The sequence below is a fragment of the Perna viridis genome, chromosome 13, assembly GCF_037379345.1.
Source record: "Perna viridis isolate PV_CMFRI_1.1 ecotype Kerala chromosome 13, ASM3737934v1, whole genome shotgun sequence".
NCBI classification, from domain to species: domain Eukaryota; kingdom Metazoa; phylum Mollusca; class Bivalvia; order Mytilida; family Mytilidae; genus Perna; species Perna viridis.
Window position 1 is genome coordinate 5060739 of NC_142457.1, and position 19994 is coordinate 5080732.

The 19994-nt window shown below is 32.9% G+C and overlaps 1 protein-coding gene across 3 annotated transcripts; it reads right to left on the reverse strand.

The window, feature by feature from the left end:
- Positions 1-879: 879 nt before the first annotated feature.
- On the reverse strand, positions 880-18657 carry LOC148599339 (protein Wnt-10a-like). 3 transcript variants are annotated; one of them, XM_088557911.1, is made up of 6 exons: positions 18360-18657; positions 16177-16413; positions 10616-10881; positions 3750-4018; positions 3214-3354; positions 880-1826 (listed from the first exon to the last, which is right to left on the reverse strand). In XM_088557911.1, exons 2-6 carry the CDS (start codon positions 16368-16370, stop codon positions 1512-1514), a joined length of 1185 nt encoding a protein of 394 aa, XP_088414037.1. In that variant the 5' UTR covers positions 16371-16413; positions 18360-18657; the 3' UTR covers positions 880-1511. The 3 variants fall into 3 exon arrangements, with proteins under 3 accessions (XP_088414037.1, XP_088414036.1, XP_088414038.1); XM_088557910.1 differs by having other exon boundaries at positions 3208-3354; XM_088557912.1 differs by lacking the exons at positions 16177-16413; positions 18360-18657 and adding an exon at positions 13406-13633 and having other exon boundaries at positions 3208-3354.
- Positions 18658-19994: the final 1337 nt, after the last annotated feature.

The following is a 19994-nucleotide window of genomic DNA, read 5'->3' on the forward strand; positions in this document are numbered from 1 at the left end:
ATTTTGCAGTAATGCACCTATTACATTCACCTATAGTTTTCTGTGGGGTTCTGGTTTATTTTGCTGTACATGTGTGTTATTTGTTTGTTTTAAAGTGTATCTGTTTTCTCGCTCTTTATCCTTTTTTTGGTTGATCTTGAATTTGCTTTCACATTCAATATTATGAATTATACCTCGTACATTGTAACTTAATTTTTCATTTTAAATCTTGAATTTGTTTTCACTTTTAACATTCTGAATTTTACTTTGGATACAGTATCTTAATTTTCCATTTAAAATAGGCCATTCTTCCAATTTTAGATACAGTTTGTATATAAAAGTTTCAGAATGTTCATGTACAACTACAGTGTTATGATAATAAATAGCAAATACATATACATCTGTGAAAAAAAACTAGATTTATGACTTCATGTAACTACATGCACCAAGCAACAGATATAAAACAAATATAAAACTGCATGTGGAAGTAAAATAAATCATAATTCTGGACAAGGTACACCGGTCGATGTCTTATCCTTGTATTTACACAGGCAAATTTTTTTCACGTGAAATTCATGTTAATCGAGCTTCACGTGAATTTCAAGTGAAATTCACATGAAATTAACATGAGTTTCATGTGAAATTCACTAACACGAATTTCATGTAAACTTTTCGTGTGAATTTCACGTGAAGGCTCCATTCACCCGAATTTCACGTGAACTCTGTCACTTAGTTTATTTGCTCAATTCAGGTGAAAATCATGTGAAATAATTTTGCCTGTGTATCAATCAATAAAAAATTAATGTTAAGTAAGAATACAAAGTAATGTTTATGGTGTTAACATGAGGAAATACTGGAATAACACTAGAAACATTACAAAAAACAATGAAACACAAAACACAAAGATAAGTAGTTTATTGTACCCACAGAAATAAACAGCACGAACCCGTCTAAAATGATGAACAGAGGTGCTCCGGGGAATCAGTCCTTGCAAGGCACCTGTCATGCTGATCCAAGAGCGCCAAGTCATGTGTAAAAGGATGTACATTGTTGTCCATGTTGGTAAGGGACACCTAACGTCGATCAATCAGGTCAGGACCAAAATGCAAAACCATCCATTTCCTCATTTTATGTACAAATAATTATGACAATATTTACAAAATATCAAAACTTTTACAATTCATAAAATATTTTAAAATACAAATTATTCAATCAATTCCCTCCAGGGAACACATGGAATGTAAAAGAAAGTATAAAATATCACATCACAGTAAAATATCAACTTCGTCGATTTTTTTGCCACGCTTCCCGTCTTAGCACTGGCAGACGCTTGTGTTGATAATTGAAATATATCTTTCTTATTTCGTAATCAACCTGTTCTTCTCCAAGCATGCATATACATGTAGTACATGTATATACGGTGTACATGCACATGCGCATTTTTGTGTTGTAACGAAGGTGCCCGCTAAGAGCAATACACATTAGTGAAGCACGTGGCGATTGCCGGAACCTGATATTATTCATTCCTTCGCTTATTTACAAACTGTCACCCATTCATTATAAGTACATGTCTGGCAAACAACATAGCAACACCAATGAAATTTACAATCACATCTTTCGGTACGCCTCACCCTCAGAGTGTTATACCCACGGCCACAGCAGAGGGTCTCGCAATTGTCATTTCCTTTGCTTGTTTTGTTACAAAAACGCCCGGATGTTCCAGGTGAATCTACCAACGGGTTTGGGTCACAGTAATTTGGAGACACTTCGTAGAACATTAAGTCCGACTTCTTTGTTCGTCGACGTATTCTTCTGAATCTTGTCTTTGCTTTGTTTAAAATATTTACCTGAAAATTATTTAATTGGTTTATTTAGCACATGATAAATCAACTCGTTCCAGTCCTCATAAAAGCAACCAATGCGAATTAAAACTTTTGACCTAGAAACACTGAGAGCCTGGGAAGCTAACTTGCTATGCCGAGGATAATATAAAGCAATCTTTTTTAAATTCGTATCTTTAACAACCATACATGATTATTATTATAGCTCGCGACTTGAAGTAAGGTTTTCTTAAGTTTTGAAGAAACAAAAATATCCTAGTTGATGTATTACTGTATAAGGCATTAAGAAAATATCATGTATCATTATATTCAACGTGGTCCTTTTACATTGGTACAGGATATACCTGCCTCATATCAATTATAATATCATTGTTTTACAGATCGACTTTATAACTACTTCACGTATTTTTTTCTCTTCATTACTTCCAGCTCTTTTGCTTACCTAAATGACTTGAAACTGTACAGAAAACACCACAAAAGTACTTTTTTTAATTTAAACATATTTTATTTCAAAGAATACATCAATACATGATATGACAATGTAGTAAATAGACACAATGATTCGGAAACAAGCCATATGACTTATGTTAATCCGTCTCCAAATATAGTACAAAATATATCGCAATACATTAAGAAGCATGCTCTGGAATTTTTTGCGAATACATGTACTGTAGGTGTAATGAAGTTGGAAAGGGTTAACTTATTGGGGAAATATTAATGACAGAAAAAAATTATAAAGAAACAGAAAATTCATTAAAGAGAAGAAGAAAAAATTAATAAAATCAAATAGATAAAATACACTCAAAAGATGTATCATGTATACGATTTATATTTTTAAGCGTTTACTAACCGTTTACTCTTAATAATATAGGATTGCACCTTCAGAAAAAGCTCAGTATTTTGATCTGATGATAGAGCATCAGACCCATTTAGGAGAATATCAATGTCAAACTGAAAATTCAAAGTGTGAATAGTGGTAGGTCGTAAATCAGAATAAATATTACATTCAAGTAAGAAATGGCTGTTTGATTCAATTTCTCCGTAAACACTGTTTGGGCTACCCACGATGTTACGCCTGAAGAGGTGTTCGTTGAGTGAACTACTGTTCATTCGCAACCTGGTGTGCAATACCTGACCTGTATATACTGCTTCCAATATTATAATATATTGGCCGTCGGCGCTCGTTCGAAACATTTAAACGCGCTTTGAACATATATAATGATCTGCATTTTTTGCCGGTTTCGATCGGAAGGTTATTCTAAATACGTTTTTATGAGTATGTGAGTTATAAATAAACAGTTCAGAGTGTTCTACGAATCTTGCAAAGCATTACAAAGAAGCTACACATCTAGACAGCAAATAAATGAATATATAAAAGTATTTTTACCTTTACCTTTCTCGCGGATTCGTACTTTTTTCTTAACCTCACTCCAACTTCCCGGAAGTCTGGTGTTGATTTCCAACATGTCTGCATTTCACAACTTCCGGACATGCCATGACATTTACATTTACGGCGAACATTCCGAATGACTGCCTAAAAAAAAACTCTGTAAATTGCCTCACGTACTAGTGTTTCTAACCAATACAAATATAACATTTGGCTCATGTACCTTCTATATTTTGCCAAGTGTAACTCCACTAATTTCGTGCCTGTATGGCTGTATGTATTATCAGCGTTTCTTGTAATTTACAAATAAAATTTTTACAGTATACAAAAAATGTATTCAGCAGTATAAACAAAATGGTTGTCAAAGCTTGAGACTGAGCAATAAATTTGAATTCAGAAAAAATGCATTTTGTTTCTTGTGTTTAGATTACAAGGAGTAAAAGGTGTACTACAGCATAAACGAATTTAAAAATCCTGACAAAATATGACGGGATGTACATGCATGTAAATCATACCAACTAGCAAATTGATCTTATACTTACTAGTCTTCCGGCTCTGTTGTTATGTAAGTTTATTTTGGCATGAATATCTTTCGCTCTCTTCTCTTTAGAGTCTAGGAACTTCCGAGAAAATTCTTCACCGAAGGCTACATTATGACTACATCCGCCCCACTCCCATTTATTCCTCATTCGTCCCTGCTGGCTGATGTCACAGCCACATGACTTCAGTTTACCAAGGCTACATGCTACGGCTACCTGGTGTGTAACGCCAGCCGCTGATATTGCGTAGGCGAAGGCTGTTTCTCTATAACCTAAAGTAAAGTAAAGAGTTTAATATCTCTGTAGTAATCCGACCAGAATCAATAAATAACGTTTGTTTGTTTGTGTGTTGGGGTTTAACGCCCGAGCAGCAATATTTCAGCTATATTCAAACGATGAACATGAAATTGATGATAAAATGAACATGAAATGATGAAATGAAAAAGGGATGGGACACAAGGACAATGGGGTCGAAAAATTTTGATTGCCACTGGAAATAGGGAGAGGTGGGTAGGGTCGGGCCATTTATCCTTCTGTGGCGGAGCCTTATGGTTCCTACTCCGGGAGAATACCACGGTAGGGTTCTTTAACGTGCGAGGAACGTGGCATCTTTCCCAACACGGTGCACCACTATGGTTTGCGGTCAGGTTTTCCGTATTATAGCCTGACAACCCCAGCATGTAACACGCCAGGGGTACCCAATTCCACCACCTGGGGCACACATCCCAGTTGCTCTGTGGGCAGAGCGCCCTAGCCCCCGGCTAGGGTTCTGAGCACTATTTAGTCGCCTTTTACGACAAGCTTAGCGCTGCTGCAGGCCTATTCTTTTAACACCCGGACCTGCACGGGGACAATAAATAACGACACGATTTTCATATCAGTTGGATAAAATGAGTTATTATTCCTTTAAAAGCACTTCAAATGAAGTCTGTCAAATTTAGTGGACAGATGCAATCTAACTCAAACACTTTGTAGTGAATTTTTTCTAAGCATATCCAGGAAAGCAGAAATGAAAGTGAGGGTTATTTTAAATGAAAAAATGACTTTTTGAGTGAAATGATTCGAATGGTCAGATCAGTGGATTTCTAACATATAAACTTGTACATGTTGCAAAATTTTCCCGTTTTGTCTGATTTTACAAAACTTTAAATTTTAAGTTATCTTATGTTAGAAGACTTTTCGCTATATTGTAGAAACAATGTTATTACCAAAAATGTTAATTACCATCAGATTCAAAATATTCGTAATCTAGAATCTCTTACGACAGATCATACGTATTACACGAAGCAATCTTTTCTGCCATGCAAAATTATACAGACCTATGAGTTTACACTAACAACATTTAAAATGATGTAAAACTAATACATGTACATTTATGAACATGTAGATCAAGCCCATTATTTGAAAGCTAAATCAACTCCCCCTAAAACCCGATATAAACGAAGGAAATTGAAGTGCTAGCCTAAAGCTATTGGAACCGAATTATACGCATGCAAACATTGCTGCTAATATGGTATGAAATAAAGGGTATAGCGATATAACACAATAATGATTATCAGAAAATCAGCAAAACTCGTCATCTTTTGTCAATTATGGCGGAACCAAAAATAAAATCTAATGTATACTTTTTTAATAACCAAAGACCGTTTGTTATTCATCTTCAGTAGAGGGTATTGTAATAAAACTATATATATATATTTATAGTTACCTTGTTATAGTTACAACGCTGGCTTACTTTTGCAGCCATTAACGGATATACAATCAATCTTTGGAGAACATGACAGTATTATGCATGTAGTTTGGGTATAAAACACAATAATTAACTTTAGAACACGAGATCCAGGACTATAGTAGTCATACAGTGTATGAAATACAATTTCTGGTAGCCCTACCAAAAACACAGGGAAAAAAAGGTGTATTTTATTTCAATGAGAAGAGACTGGGAATAAAAATCAAAGACTGAAGTCTTTTAAGTCGATAATCGTCACATATTCTATGCCACTGACTTTGGCTTGCTTTCAATATCCGAAATGTCACAAATGCGATATGCTCTAAAATCGGGTGATTTCCGCTAGGATCTTGGTTCCCTTGATATGATTACTCTCTCGTAACCGTGATGACCCGAAAGTTTTTTTTTCAATCAAAACAATAGGTTACCAGGAAATGCGGGCCTTGTTTTCGTTCCACATATTCAATACTAACCAATCATTTCATCTTTTAATGTTAAACTGCCCGTTCTCATACATATTTAAGCAAAAACACACATGTGGAACACACGTGTATGATATTTTAGAGGTACATTGTGATCTCGTTTGAAGCTAGAATTATGAAGCTATGACGGTAAACACGGCACCGATCAACAGCTTAATGTGGAATAGTAATAATATAATTATGCAAATCATATTGGAATGTAAAGTACTTAAATTACGAGTGCAAGAAGGCGCTTATAATATAAGCGACTTAAACAGATAATGATTTTCGCTATCTTTTTTTTAAGTACTGTTACTGTTACCCAATGCACAAAAAAAAATTGTTATATTACTCGATTTTTTCGACTGCACTTTATACGTGTACATCCATTTCTTTTGTATACTATCGATCATAACGCAACAATAACGTACGGTCTTTTATGAAGCTAAAACTATGATGTTATGGTGGTTAACACGTCACAGATCACTATATTAGCGACTTAAACATATATTAGCTCAGGTCAAAGTCCATATCCCTTATATTGTGTATACGAATAAATTGAAACTTGAAGATATCTGATTTTTCCCTTTGTGACAAACCTGACAAAACAATGAGTACATGTATCAATTTACTCATAATATTGAGTCACCAATGCACTGCCGGGTGAAATGCTAAATCCATGCTTAATTAACTCCCCTGACATTGAATAGGACATGATAATTAAATTTATGATATCGGTTACAGAATACAGAAAGGGCACAACATTTGTATGTGGTAATTGATTTAACTCAACGTCTGCGTTTGAATAATTACACAAGCTTAATTCCATTGAGAAAAAAACTACTACGTGAAAAGCGCATCTAAGACCTAAGTCCGTTGCTAACTAACCGTGTAAGATTGTTTGAATAAGCGGTCGTCTTCGGTTACAAACGTCAAGTTTAAATTCAACGATTTGTCAAAATGATAACTCCAAATTTCTTTCAAACAAACCAGAGATAATTTTGTAACTTTCTGCTCTGTAGATCAAAGATTTATTAGAATTTGAGACAATATTGATAACGGTGATGGGAAAATGACGACCACAAACGGAAGTAATTCAATCTACAGTCCCGCAGTAACGGCGATTGTTATCGCAGATTGGATCGTAAATTGTCTTAGATTGTTTTGGTAGAAAGACAGGTGGCGACCCATTTCTCATACACTGATTCTGTTTTGTTTATTTGAGCCTAGTGAAGTAAATTATTAATAATACATTAGATTATACCTTAATCCTTACAGAAATTATCAAGACTAGCAGGTCGTCCAGATGTATTACAGATACATGTAATACTTGGTGGAAATGAATCTATCATACGTGGTGCATGTCGAATGGAGAATATCCTAAGTTTTCATCTGTATCATTTTGGTGACTTTCCATTCGTGTTTTAAGCACTGCAATTTATCAAGGGGGCAAGCTGCCGCGGATTCAAAGAATTTCTGACCAGAAGACCATTGTTGGTTCACTCGCGCCCAAAATATGCACAACATTTACATCAATTTCCTTAATCGATATATTTGGTTTTAAGTAGGTCTTGTATACAATTTATTCTTGAATCTCGACCCATCTATGCATTAGGCTTTAACGCTTTTGATGAGATGTAAAACCTTGAAACACGTGTACAGCATAATTATCACAATTTGCAATATCAATGTATGCAAGATTGGCATGTTTGTTTTCTTAAACAAATGTCGGGACATCAAACCGTCGAACGTCCCATATCCCCACCCCCTCCTCACCCCTCAAACCGAAGTTCTGTCAGTAGAGTGTATTGTAGTTTGCTGTCCATATTCTTCTCCTATGAAGATTCGGTTGTATATCTTAAGGATTGTTTGCTCTGAATTTATGTATGACAATTTTCTTTTTTTTTTAATTAAATACATTTTAATTGATTTGCCAATGAAGTCCTCAAGTCATTAAGTGTATTTTAGTTCCTAAGTAAGACTATTTTGTGCGTATTTTCCCAAAAATGTAAAAAAGTGGGCGTTTTTTTTGTCACATCATTTGTGACTAAATAGTATCAATTTCTGATTCACTTGAATTTAAGTAATCAATGTTAAACCACAAATAGTCAATTACAAAATTATAAATATAAATACCATACAGAGATGTAACGCCAACGGGACCTATTTAAACAACCACAGATCTCAATTACGCAGAATTTATTTAAACATCAGGAAACTGTTAATTAGAAATACAAACTGTATCAAAAAAACGGGCACAAACGAAAGACGTGGGTAAGAAGGTAAATTGTATAAAAAGGCAATAAAAGAAAATTGAATTGTGTATATTTAAATAAATACTATAACACGACTTAAACGTCAGATCCAATACTTCGCCATTCACTGACAAAGTGATTCAAATTTCAAAGATGACATTCTTGCGGTCCAAGTTTTAATTGATTTTACGTTTTGTTACCTGTCACGGCAAAAGATCAAAAGAACTCGACAGGTATCGAAATTACACTGAATGTAAACATATATTTAACCATCTTTCATGTTAAAGCGATACTCTGAAGTTTTTGTCAAAGCTGAAACTCTATTAAAGCCCTAATCGGTTAACAAGGGGTTTATCAAGGCACAAATAGACCCATTTACAACTGTCTATTTACTTGTTAAGCAAATATTTTTACTGTTTGTCATTATTAGTTACAATAGGTCGAAAATAAATAGTGGCATGTTTATGGAATTTCAGACATTTTAAATTCTTGAAAGGAAAATTTACTTTCCGGATATTTGGTGTACAAATTAAATTTTCTTTTTACTCCATCACCTTTCCCTCGAGTTCCCCAATATATTTGTAATAGTTGAAAACTTTTAAAACTGAATTATAAAAAAATGAATTAAGGCCGAGGTGTCCATTTCAACCAAAACCGTTAATGTCGTCATTAGTTTTATTCGTACCTAATTAAATGGAAAAATATGTAAATTAGACATCCCCAGCTCTATTTGGTAAAGTATCTTTGGTTCTTTACCGAATCTAATGCATGATAGAGCGCTTTGGAACGACGTCTATAAAGTCCTGATTTAACCTGAACTAAAAAAGATTGGCTTCACTAAACAGATGCAAAATATGAATATAGCTAGCATATTTATACCAATCAAATTACCTACCTGTAGTATTTGTTTAAAAAAAACAGATTAAAACCTAATTTCAAAATCATACATGTATACTTTAAGGTCGTTTGTTAAAGATGTCCGACGCTTAATATGTTATTTGAGGAGATTTTATGAAAAGTAATCTTTGTTATAACATTGATATATAAATCCTACTAAGATTAAACGGAAAATCTTAAGAAATCCTTTCCTGGCCAAAATTTCGAATTTCGAATGCCTATACACGTATCTTGAAAACGAGTCAACGACCCATCTTTTTTTCTAATTGTATTTTTAGCATGAAAGTTTACAACCCTTGCAACCCTTGTTATTTTTAAACAAAGCAGTGAACATCCTTAAAAGAAGAAAAGAAGAGAAAAAATGAATGAAAAACAAACTGGCTATGCTGAGTTATGTCAGAGTTGTTAGTTTCCATCAAAACTACAAAGATAATCGTACAGTATTTACAATTTACATTTATGCTGAAACTACATATGAAATATCTTTCTACATGTACATAAACATGTGCAAGTTCAAAAATTCAATTAACCCCCATGGCAGCTTATTATAAGTTATAAGCTCCCATGTGACCATCCTATTATGGTCATTTTCATATTGTAAATTCAAATATTTCCATCAATGGATTTTTCTCATTTGCAATGTGTTATTTTGATGAAGAATCAAAAAGAAAACAAAAAAAAAAAAAAAACAACAACAAATATTTTACGATTTTACTTTAACGCTCTCACAGGTAATGGACGGGCAACATGGTAAAATTTAAATTCTGAGGCTTCTTTTTTTAAAGCAGTGCAATAGTTCTACACATCATAGAGTTCAATTACTTTCGGCATGACGAGAGAATTATTAATAAATTTTAGAAATTGATAGTTGTGGTATATTACACCATTTACATGGGAAATAATTTTAACAACTTTCTGAAAATACGTCTTTATGTAATTATTTGAGCGAACACATTTTTATGACTCTCTAATGGAAAAATATTATCATGTTTGCATGAAGTTAAATCAGTACACAAAGTTCAGGGCGACAGTCATGTTAGAATTTGACACTATAAAATACAAATAATATGCAAATCTTTACAACATTCGCAACTCTCTCAGGGCGCTGCACATGTACATGTATAGACAATAGAATTGTATGATCTTCCAGGTCGTGTGGAAAGAATAATTTATTATTTTATTTATGTTTATTTTTATCATTTTTTTTATTTATCTTTTTTACTTTTTTCGACAATATATGGAAACTGTTACATATGGAATTCATGAGCTCTCGTGTCTAGAATGTAACTACATGTGCATCCAAGGGGTCCTGGGTTATGCTATTATAGACAGTGCACTGAAATATGGTGTGAAAATTAGTGGTCGATTTCACAAAAAATCGTAGATGTAAAATTTGGCGTAAGTTATGATGTCACAATTCTTTGATTTTTTTATGACGTCATAAGTTACGATTAATTTTATACATAGATTTTTTGTGAAAAGGACTGCATGTTCATCACCTGCTCTAAGTTTCCTTCATATTATTACCTCTGCCTAAAAGTGGACTAGCGTGTGGATTTTTATTCTTTTTTTCCAGACTGGAGCAGTTCCACCGATGGTGTCGCAGTTGGAACTGACACTCGTGCACTCCTACTTGTATTCCCTGAATTGCGGACGCAGTAACATCCGGGTATTTTGAACATAAATTATACTGTTGTGGTGATAAGTCCGGATAATTTTTACAGACAGTATTTGGGTCTATCACCGGTTCTTCTGGTGGCAAATTTAGTCGTAAAATGTCGTTACTCATACCCCTGGAAAGAAATAAGAAATCATAAAATACACATGCAACACGAAAAGACAGATATAAAACTTAGGGTTGAATGGTACTGTGCTGTTTGTGTTTAAAGAAGAAGCGTAATCCATACCTACATGTACCTTATATGAATTCAGAGCTGCCCCCAAAAAAGAAAAGTCGAAGGTTCAAAGAGTGATCAAGGGAACCAAGGTTATAGATATAAAACACTGAAGTAGGCACCCAACGCCTCAAGATTGACCCATCGCCACGATTGGAACATAAACGTTATATTTAATGTAGATTGTGTTTGCTTTTTTCAAACATATGAAACCCTGCTGTATCTTCACTTCCACTGAAAGACCCTCTTTTCCAATGTATCAGTCAACTGAAGACCAATTATTCCATCAGACAATACACTTCAAAGGGAAGAGTAAGAGTACAAAATTGAAAGGATTAGTTAAATATGTACTAAACAAATGTGTAACTAACATAGGGTTCTCTGTTTTTTCTATTGTTTCAACTAATGCAATCGTCATCCCCTGCCTAAATCAGTCCTGACTTTTACGCCTTTGTACAATTGTATATAACACCAATCTATTTACAGAACAAAAATCCTTATTTTAATCCTGGACAATTACTTTTGTTTAGATTATATGCTCCTCCATGTCTTAGATCTCCATTTCTTTAACCTTTCTTTTAACAATGCTGTCAGATATACATTGCCAATGGTTTTTTTTATTATTTTTTTTAATTTATTCATTTTTTTATTCATAATGCAATGAACAATTTCGGTAATGGGTTTTGTCGTTTGGAGGCACCATGATATACATTTTGTATTTTTTTAAGAAGAAAGCCATTACAACTCGCTTGGAGTCAAATACATTGAAAAGATATATGTTCTTGTACCTAGCTTTTCTCGTAATTTAATATAAATCACACATGCTTCATCTTGGTAGAGACACACTGAAAGTTAGTTTCCATGGTGATATAGTTTTGTCAGGGTGAACAATTGGAGTGATGCCTTGTGATACCAGTGTACGGGTACAAGACAAACCTATTCTAATCACTTGAATCTTTCTTCAGGAGTGGGATCACCCACGAATCCATTTCATCTATAGTAAACACCTATTGAATTCAATGTTTTGATTAAATTAAACACGGGCGATTTACAAGTTTTACAAAACGTTGTTTGATTGTTTCGTGCTATCTGGACCGTGTAATACTGGGACATAAAGGTCCTGTGCCCATACAACGCAATTACCAACCGTAGCACATAAACTGTTTGGCATTATGGCCTTCCTTGTTATGTGGTTTTCGGTGCGTAATTTTATTGTGGTTTTTGGTTCCCGTGGGAGTGTAGGTGTGAAATGTATGAATTACCTTAAACGATTTTGGTAACATCATCATCATATAATCAGATAAATAAATGATTTGGCAAGAAACTTGCGGTAGGCTGTGTTTAATTGTTATCTACAACATGTATTATATTAACGTTTTACCAGTTAATGAACATGTATGATCAAAATTTAGAATCGTTAACATTTTAAGTTAGTGTTTCTTGCTTAATTTACGTGTACATGTATGCACATATTCATTACGCCCACCTGTGCCCCATTTATCTGTTTTGCTTATTGACCGTTTAATTTCGGTTACATATTCAGTTATAAAAGCAAAGTATATTCAAGTAAAACAAATATATTTTCCTACCATTGAATTAATAGCACTTCAGGGATATGAAGAAAATGTCCATGAGACACCGATCTGTTATACAAACAAAACATTTTTTTTTTGTCCTTTCCATACTCAATCGATGACCACACACAGCTACGATCACCTTCGAGGGCATTTAGTGGAAACAATGAAAAAACTGTCCATGTTCATTGACAAAATTATATCCGGACAATTAGGGAGCGACTGGACCGAGAAATCTGTTAGACAACACTCTGACAGATAAATGCTGGCGTCATCTCGGTGTTTAAGTGCAAGGCATAATTCATTAACACTTGTAACGTTTGTTAAAAATATATGATAATTGGTAATATTGTAGTCATGTGTATCAAATTACTCTTTCTTTTCTGAACATTTTTTTTCTAGTTGAGCAATAGGATGGAAAGATACAACTTCCATCCGTTTTTTCTATATTGTCATAATACCTCATTTTACTTTTAATTGTTGTCTCAACTTGAGAAATTAACAAGCACACATACGAATGGACCCACTTTACGAACCCTGAACACCACCTAATATCTTGGAAAATATATTCAGTTATATTTATGGAAAGTCATCCTTATTTTTTAACAAATCTGTACCCCACAGAGTTGAGAACAAAATCGTCTATGTCCGCAACTACCACCAACACCAACCCCGTAAAATAAAACAAATGACACTGGTTCACGAAGTGTAGTAAATGTTATAGAGTCACTTCCGTTAGTTTCACTAATAGTTATTCTATTAAGAACAGTTTCAGGTTGTTGTTAATACTTTTTTAAATCAATAAAACAAACAATAGATTGATAAAGCAATAAAAAAACTAAGATTACCTTAATTTGTAAAGATGTCTCATTACGTTGCTCTTCGAACCTGCCTACAGTATTGTGTTTTAAGCTTGGTTACCCTGTTACAATTTACGTAACCTTTCAATGTACAAATATAAAAGGATCCAAATACTGAGGCTTCGAGTATAAAAATACTTCATTTTTTAACATGCTTCTAATTATGAACTCATTCAATTGTTCACCAGCGTTGGGTGCCTACTTCAGTGTTTTATATCTACTACGTTTTAATTGACAGAAAAGGGAGAGTATGGTATTGATATCGACATCCGGGTTATTTATGTGAACAGCTCAAAAGAAATTTGAAAAAATAAATATTTCATGTTACCTAATAACAAGTTGATAAATAGAACTTAATTGACATTCAAAAGTAGAAACACTGAAACCAAATAAAACTAGACTGAGAAACGTTTCGTGAGAGAAAAAATAATCCGAAAACAAATAAGATGAAAGAAGGGCAAATGCGAAACAAAGGAATGAAACTAACTCCTACTTCTGTAGAGTAAATACACCGAAGCAGGTGGCGATCACATCAATCATATTTACTGTTCTCATTAAAAATCAGGCAGATTTTTATTTATGATATATTTAATCTGGTTTCATTTTTGTTATTATTACTTTTTTGGTTCTGTATTTTTGTTAATCAATGATCGAACAGTTTTGTTTCTTTCATATATAAACGTGTAAGAATTGAAATCTCATCTTCCACGTGGATTTTCATGGGGTCAAGTGAGGAAAGAATTAATACGGTCATATAAAAATAGGATATTTAGTCCAGAAATCATAGTGAAAAAAAATCAGAAAAGACAATTAGTCCTAATACAAAATTGACAAATAAAAGATTAGGACGGAACTTGAAATAGTTATCGACAATTTATGAAACAAAGTCAGAAACATAGCAGTAACCATTTTGCAACACATCAACATAACGAGTAATGTCAGTAATTTGAAATAACAAGATACGAGTAGTCCCACGGTACTGCCGGTACATGTGATTGGTCGGATTTACTAGTTCGTGTTCTGATCATTTGACTTGTTGCTTCCGTACAATGGTATGTACGCACACGAATTATAACTAAAAATCATGCAGTAAAATTGACTAAGAAGAAAAATAGAAAGAAATGAAGAAAATTTTGATTGAATTAAATGTAACTTCTGATCGACATTTCCAATTAAATAACAAAATATTGTGCTCGGTAATAAATTAATAAACGTTTGCTATTGATGCCAACAAAACGACTCCTTTTATGCATATTAGATTTAAACGAAATATTGTACTTAACTTACATTGTACTAAAGTTGACTACATTGTAATAATATAATAATTGTACTTAAAAAGGACATGTATTGCACAGTCATCGTGAAACAAGAATATTTCACGATGTTATACAAACGTACCTCAGCTGTCTATCACATTTGGTAAAAGTATGTGTTACTAAAACAGTTAGGTTTGAATAAATATTCATTGAAACATACACGTACATATGGATAGTTTTTGTTTATTTGAACGTTTCAAATTTTATTGACTCAATCGATCCTAACACTGTACATGTAGTATATGTATTTGATATTTTTATTTTATTTCTTAAGTAAAAGAAAGTTACGTTCTAGTACATGTATATGTGTATATATGTATTTTAGTATGTCAATTTGAAAGTGAATGAACCGAGAACCATTCTTAATACATAATGTTTCCCATTACCAAAGACCTAGCACAGTGAAATATGTACTGGAGTCTGGGAGTTGGACCTTTTCTTGGGGAAAATTTCCTGATTTTTTGCAAAATGTGAGTAAAATTGGCTTATGACAGCCTTGACCCTTCCTTTAAAAAAGAATTTTAAAAAATCTTAATTTGAGCCTCCCGTATAATTTCTGGACCCGTCCTTGCTGGGTGCTTCATACAAGTTAACTTATCCCTCCCCTACATTGACAACTCTTAGCTAAAATAACTCCAAGGACAGCCAAATTTTGTAAAACTTTACGACACTGGAATATAACATACATGTACAAATATACATGTATCTACATTGTTATCACTGTCTACTTATTTTCTTCCTACAATAAGTATGATTTTTTACTCCTTTTTATTGACTTCATGAATACATATAAACAGCTTTTTCCACGTACAAATATTTGATCAATCATCTAATATGTTTCTTGACCAGCGAAAAAGACGATCGATTTCAAAGTTTTAAGGGCATATTTGCTTTCCGAAAATAATGTAAATACTCTGCATGTGTATTCAAGCATTTAAGAAGCAGTCTTCTTCTGGTCATTTAAGAGTCATTCAGAAGCAAATTTGTATAATTTCTAAACACTTCTTGGCGATCATCTGTATGAATGCTCATAAAATTTTGCTTGTTATTTCTAACCGTAATGGGATTTAATACTCTTGAAAAGGGGGGCTCCAATGACAAAGATTGTTTCGTGTTGTATACTAATATCTGTCTTTCTGCTAAATCATAGTTGTTGTATATGCATTAAAGTGATTAATGTCTTTTTTTTAATTTGCATATGCGTTTCTTTGAACCAACTACCCCTAAAACTAAGATTATTGCTCCCTTAGGGAGTTGCATGTACTACATTTACAAGTTTACGAACATAATGATTCATGTAAATCCATAAAACAGCATCAGAAAACAAAAGAATGACCGTTTTTAATTAATTAAAAGGAAATCAAACTTTTGAAGGATAATTGGACATAACCGGAAACCGCTTGTAAGGGAGGTTACTCTTGAAAAGAAAGGAGATAAACTCACCTGACATGTGATAAACAAAACAGGACCATGAACATGATGACGTAGATTGTCTGCGAAAAACTTGAATAAAATTTCCTGAAAATTGTTCTTTGATATTTGGCATTCTGTTCACTATGAAATCTGTTTCTTTCGTCAGAACACTTTTGACACATCGTTTCACTAGAAGTCACAATGTACATATCGTGGCTTTCCATGATTTTATACTTATAGATCCTTTTATGTTTAGTGTCTGTACATCTGAAAAAAATATATTTCCTCTCAATTTATGTGAATATGCACCAATTTATTTACAACACGGAAAAAGGTTGAATATTGTATTTATATAACGTATGATACATGTATGGAATAAAATGCAGTCTAAAATGTTTGAATTGTTCGACCTAAAATTTCTTTTCAGAGAGTCTCGTTACACGTTTTTAAAGTTCAGGACGGATTTTTACAGCGTAGGAAGAGTTCAAACAATTTTTCTTCTTGATAAAAATTATCAATTTGATGTTATTTACGATGCCAACTTGTATCTTTCTGATGAATGTTAATCACAACATGCTCGGCTAATTATCGCGCTTAATTAAAATAATATTTCATGATCAACTAAATTCTTATTGAACCTGCCTACATCAATGTGAATCAGAGAGATAGGAATAAGACTTTCCCATTAACTGATTTTTATGTTTCAGGTACTAGAGTGGCTGTTGGGGTAAACCTTCAGGTTTTATTGGTTTGTAGAGCAAGGTCTCACGAGAACAAGGTAGATGTAGGATAAAATAAATTGAAAAAACGTGGGGGGGGGTAGAATGTAGGACAGGAATTTTTAAGGAGAATGGAATGGAATACATGTAAGAGAATATCATAAGAAAGGAAACGGAATGGAATTGATGGCGAGAATGGAAAAGTTACATGTTGCAGTATAAGATTGGAAAGGATAAGAGAATGGAATGGATAAGGGAATTGTGGAATATGACAGGAGCATAAGATGGGATAGAAGTATGAAATTGTAATGGGAAAGGAAAGTGGAATGGGGTAGGAGTTTGTTATAGGAACGGGGTAGGTGAATGGCAGGTGGTAGGAGTACATAGAAAAATGATATGTTGGTAAGAGACACGGGTGAGGAAATGGGATAGAAGAATTCATGGGATGATAAGGCAAGTGGAATAAGAAACAGGGTTTAATTGTTCTAAACAGACACCGGGACACTGGAAAGTTTAGATGTTCAAATTAATTATGTGAATAAGATTGACGAATATATTTACAAATTTTGCCGACCAATTTTCAGCTGATAGACAATCATTACAGAGTGTGGCAAAAGTGTTTGTTTAGCGCGTATTCAGCTAACTTTAAAGGCTTGGGTGCGTGAATATGTTACTGTTAACAATTTTGGACAGAAAGTATATTTTACCTTGTATTTCATGTACATGTACCTACTGATCCCAAGTAAAAGATGAAAAAAAGTCGTTCTCTTTCAGCGTATAGTATCTTGTCATCATTTTTATGTATATTAAATTTCTACAATGTTGCGTGTTCTTCTTACGTTTATAACATTTACTACATTTGGAGGCAAGGCTATTGAATTACTGATGATTTTAGAAAATTGAAATTTATCCCTACGTTGAGTATAAAAGCTCAAAATGTGCTTTCTCCGTGTTCACAAAAGGTTATTGATAATTTCATTTAAATTCCAATGACCGTATAAATAATGGTAATATTTCCGACCTTCATCCGGCAGATCAGTATTAGAAATATTCAAAATAGTTCATGTAAAGAAAGATTTATCAATATTTTTTATTATCATACATAAAATGAAATTGGGGATATATTTTTAAACGAAAAAATAAAATTCATAAAAATGTTTAATGTACCATAACTCCAATTATCCAAGATTGAATTATCGTGCCTTAAGCCCGAAGTAAAAATTATAAACATTATTAGTTGTATGTATTTAAGTTTTTAATTTAAAAAAAAATGAGGAGTGAGAAAAAAACATGAAAAACAAATACTTAGAACTTCTTGTTTTTTTATTATTCTCTCTTACTAAATTGTGGTAAATGGTATTAAAATGAATTACATTCCTTCTCTTCCGAAGTTCCCGCTTTAATTGCTTCATACATGTAAAAAGATCAAAAACAATCTTATTATACGTGTACCCTAAAGAATTAGTTGAACTAACAAATTTATTTCATACTTACATATTTAAAACTGCGATGACGTCCAGTTCACACTAATCGTTAATACAATTTGGTCTCTTGTTGGCATAAAACATTGAAACTATTTCGCTATCTCATCTTATCACAGTAACATTGACAGATTTTATCCTCATTTGATCGGATTGTATTTATTTTGTTACCCGGAATCTGTCCAAATATTCCGACTAAATCTCCGGAGTTTATCGTTCTAATATAGTGTGTTTAATGAAAGATCAGTACGTTGTAGGGTATGTAGACACTTGACGAGTGTTATGGTATTTAGTTAAACCACCGATAATCTGACTAAGGTCCAGTAATTTAATCACCTCCCACTCCATTGTAACGTACCACGACAGGTGAAAGAAAGGGGTGGGAAATGGAACTATCCGTCATGGATAATTATACTCAAGATTGATTGAAAAATACAGAAAAAATGGTGCGAACCGAAATCTCAATTGTCAATTTAATCGGCATTTTGACACTAACAACATTTAGAAACCTATTACAATGATAAACTGATGATTTTCTGTTATCAATTTGTGTTTGAAAAAAAAACACGGAAACGTGATTGATGTATTAATTAATATTCAGGTATTTTTTATTGTTTAACTCATTGTTTTCTGTTTAGTTTTGTTTTTGATTTGTTTTAAATTTGGTTTCTTTGTTGTGTTTTGTTGGGTTTTTTTTTGTTCTTGTTTTTGTTTTTTCTTATTGTTCTTTTCTTATTAATTATATTTGCTTTGTTTTTGTTTTGTTTTGTTTTATCTTTGTTGTTGTTTCTTGCTTTGTTTTGGGTTTCCTTCTTCTTCTCGCCGTTTGCTTTCTTTGATTTTTGTTGTCAATATTACATTTTATAACACTCAAGTAAATACAGTCAGGCTCAGTCGCTGCATATGAAAAATATGAAAAAATATGTACTGATAAAATCAGTATGTAAAATATCAAAATGTACAGTTATGTATACATGTCAAATTAATTACATGTAGTTTCGAGCGTAAATATCTGCAAAAATAGTAATAGTGTATTGAAAGAGGAAAAGGTTTGTCTATTCATTCTCCAATATTCTACGAACATCCAAATACAAAAAAAATACGTTAATAATTTGTTCGTATTTAAATCCCGCCATAAAGCGATAATATTTGCAGTAAAACCTATTATATGATACATATCTGAGTTTTATTTCTTCAGGCTTATTCAGATTCCACCTATTAACCAAAAATTCTTCCAGATACATTATCTGATTCGGGAGAAAGTGTCATTGAGAGATTATATCGGTCGTAAGGGATGAGTGATATTTCTTGCATATCTGTGTAAAAAACAGAATTATAAATATTGTATATTTGATGTTAGACTAAATTCATTTACGTAAATAAGAGTTGAACTTACCTATTTAAACCAATGATACATTTTGTACTTGTACATCAACATGTATAATTTCCACATTTCACGAATACTGTCTAGTATATACATTTTGCCTTGTTCACTTTATTTTATTTAATTGTATATTCATTTATTCTTGCGCGTACTTACATCAGACCTGTGGCAATAATGATTTTAATTCCTCACTTCCTATTGGGAAGTGTTGATACATTGTACAAAGTAAGGAGAATTAGACAATTTTGTGTTTTTGTTTTGTTT

Excerpts from the sequence above, each read along its gene's own strand:
- LOC148599339 (XM_088557910.1), bottom strand. The coding sequence starts at position 16,370 with ATGGAAAGCCACGATATGTACATTGTGACTTCTAGTGAAACGATGTGT. Across the intron at positions 3,355-3,749 it reads ACAACAGAGCCGGAAGACTA|GCAGTCATTCGGAATGTTCG; the intron begins GTAAGTATAAGA and ends GTTTTTTTTTAG. Across the intron at positions 1,827-3,207 it reads AATCCGCGAGAAAGGTAAAG|GTAAATATTTTAAACAAAGC; the intron begins GTAAAAATACTT and ends AATAATTTTCAG.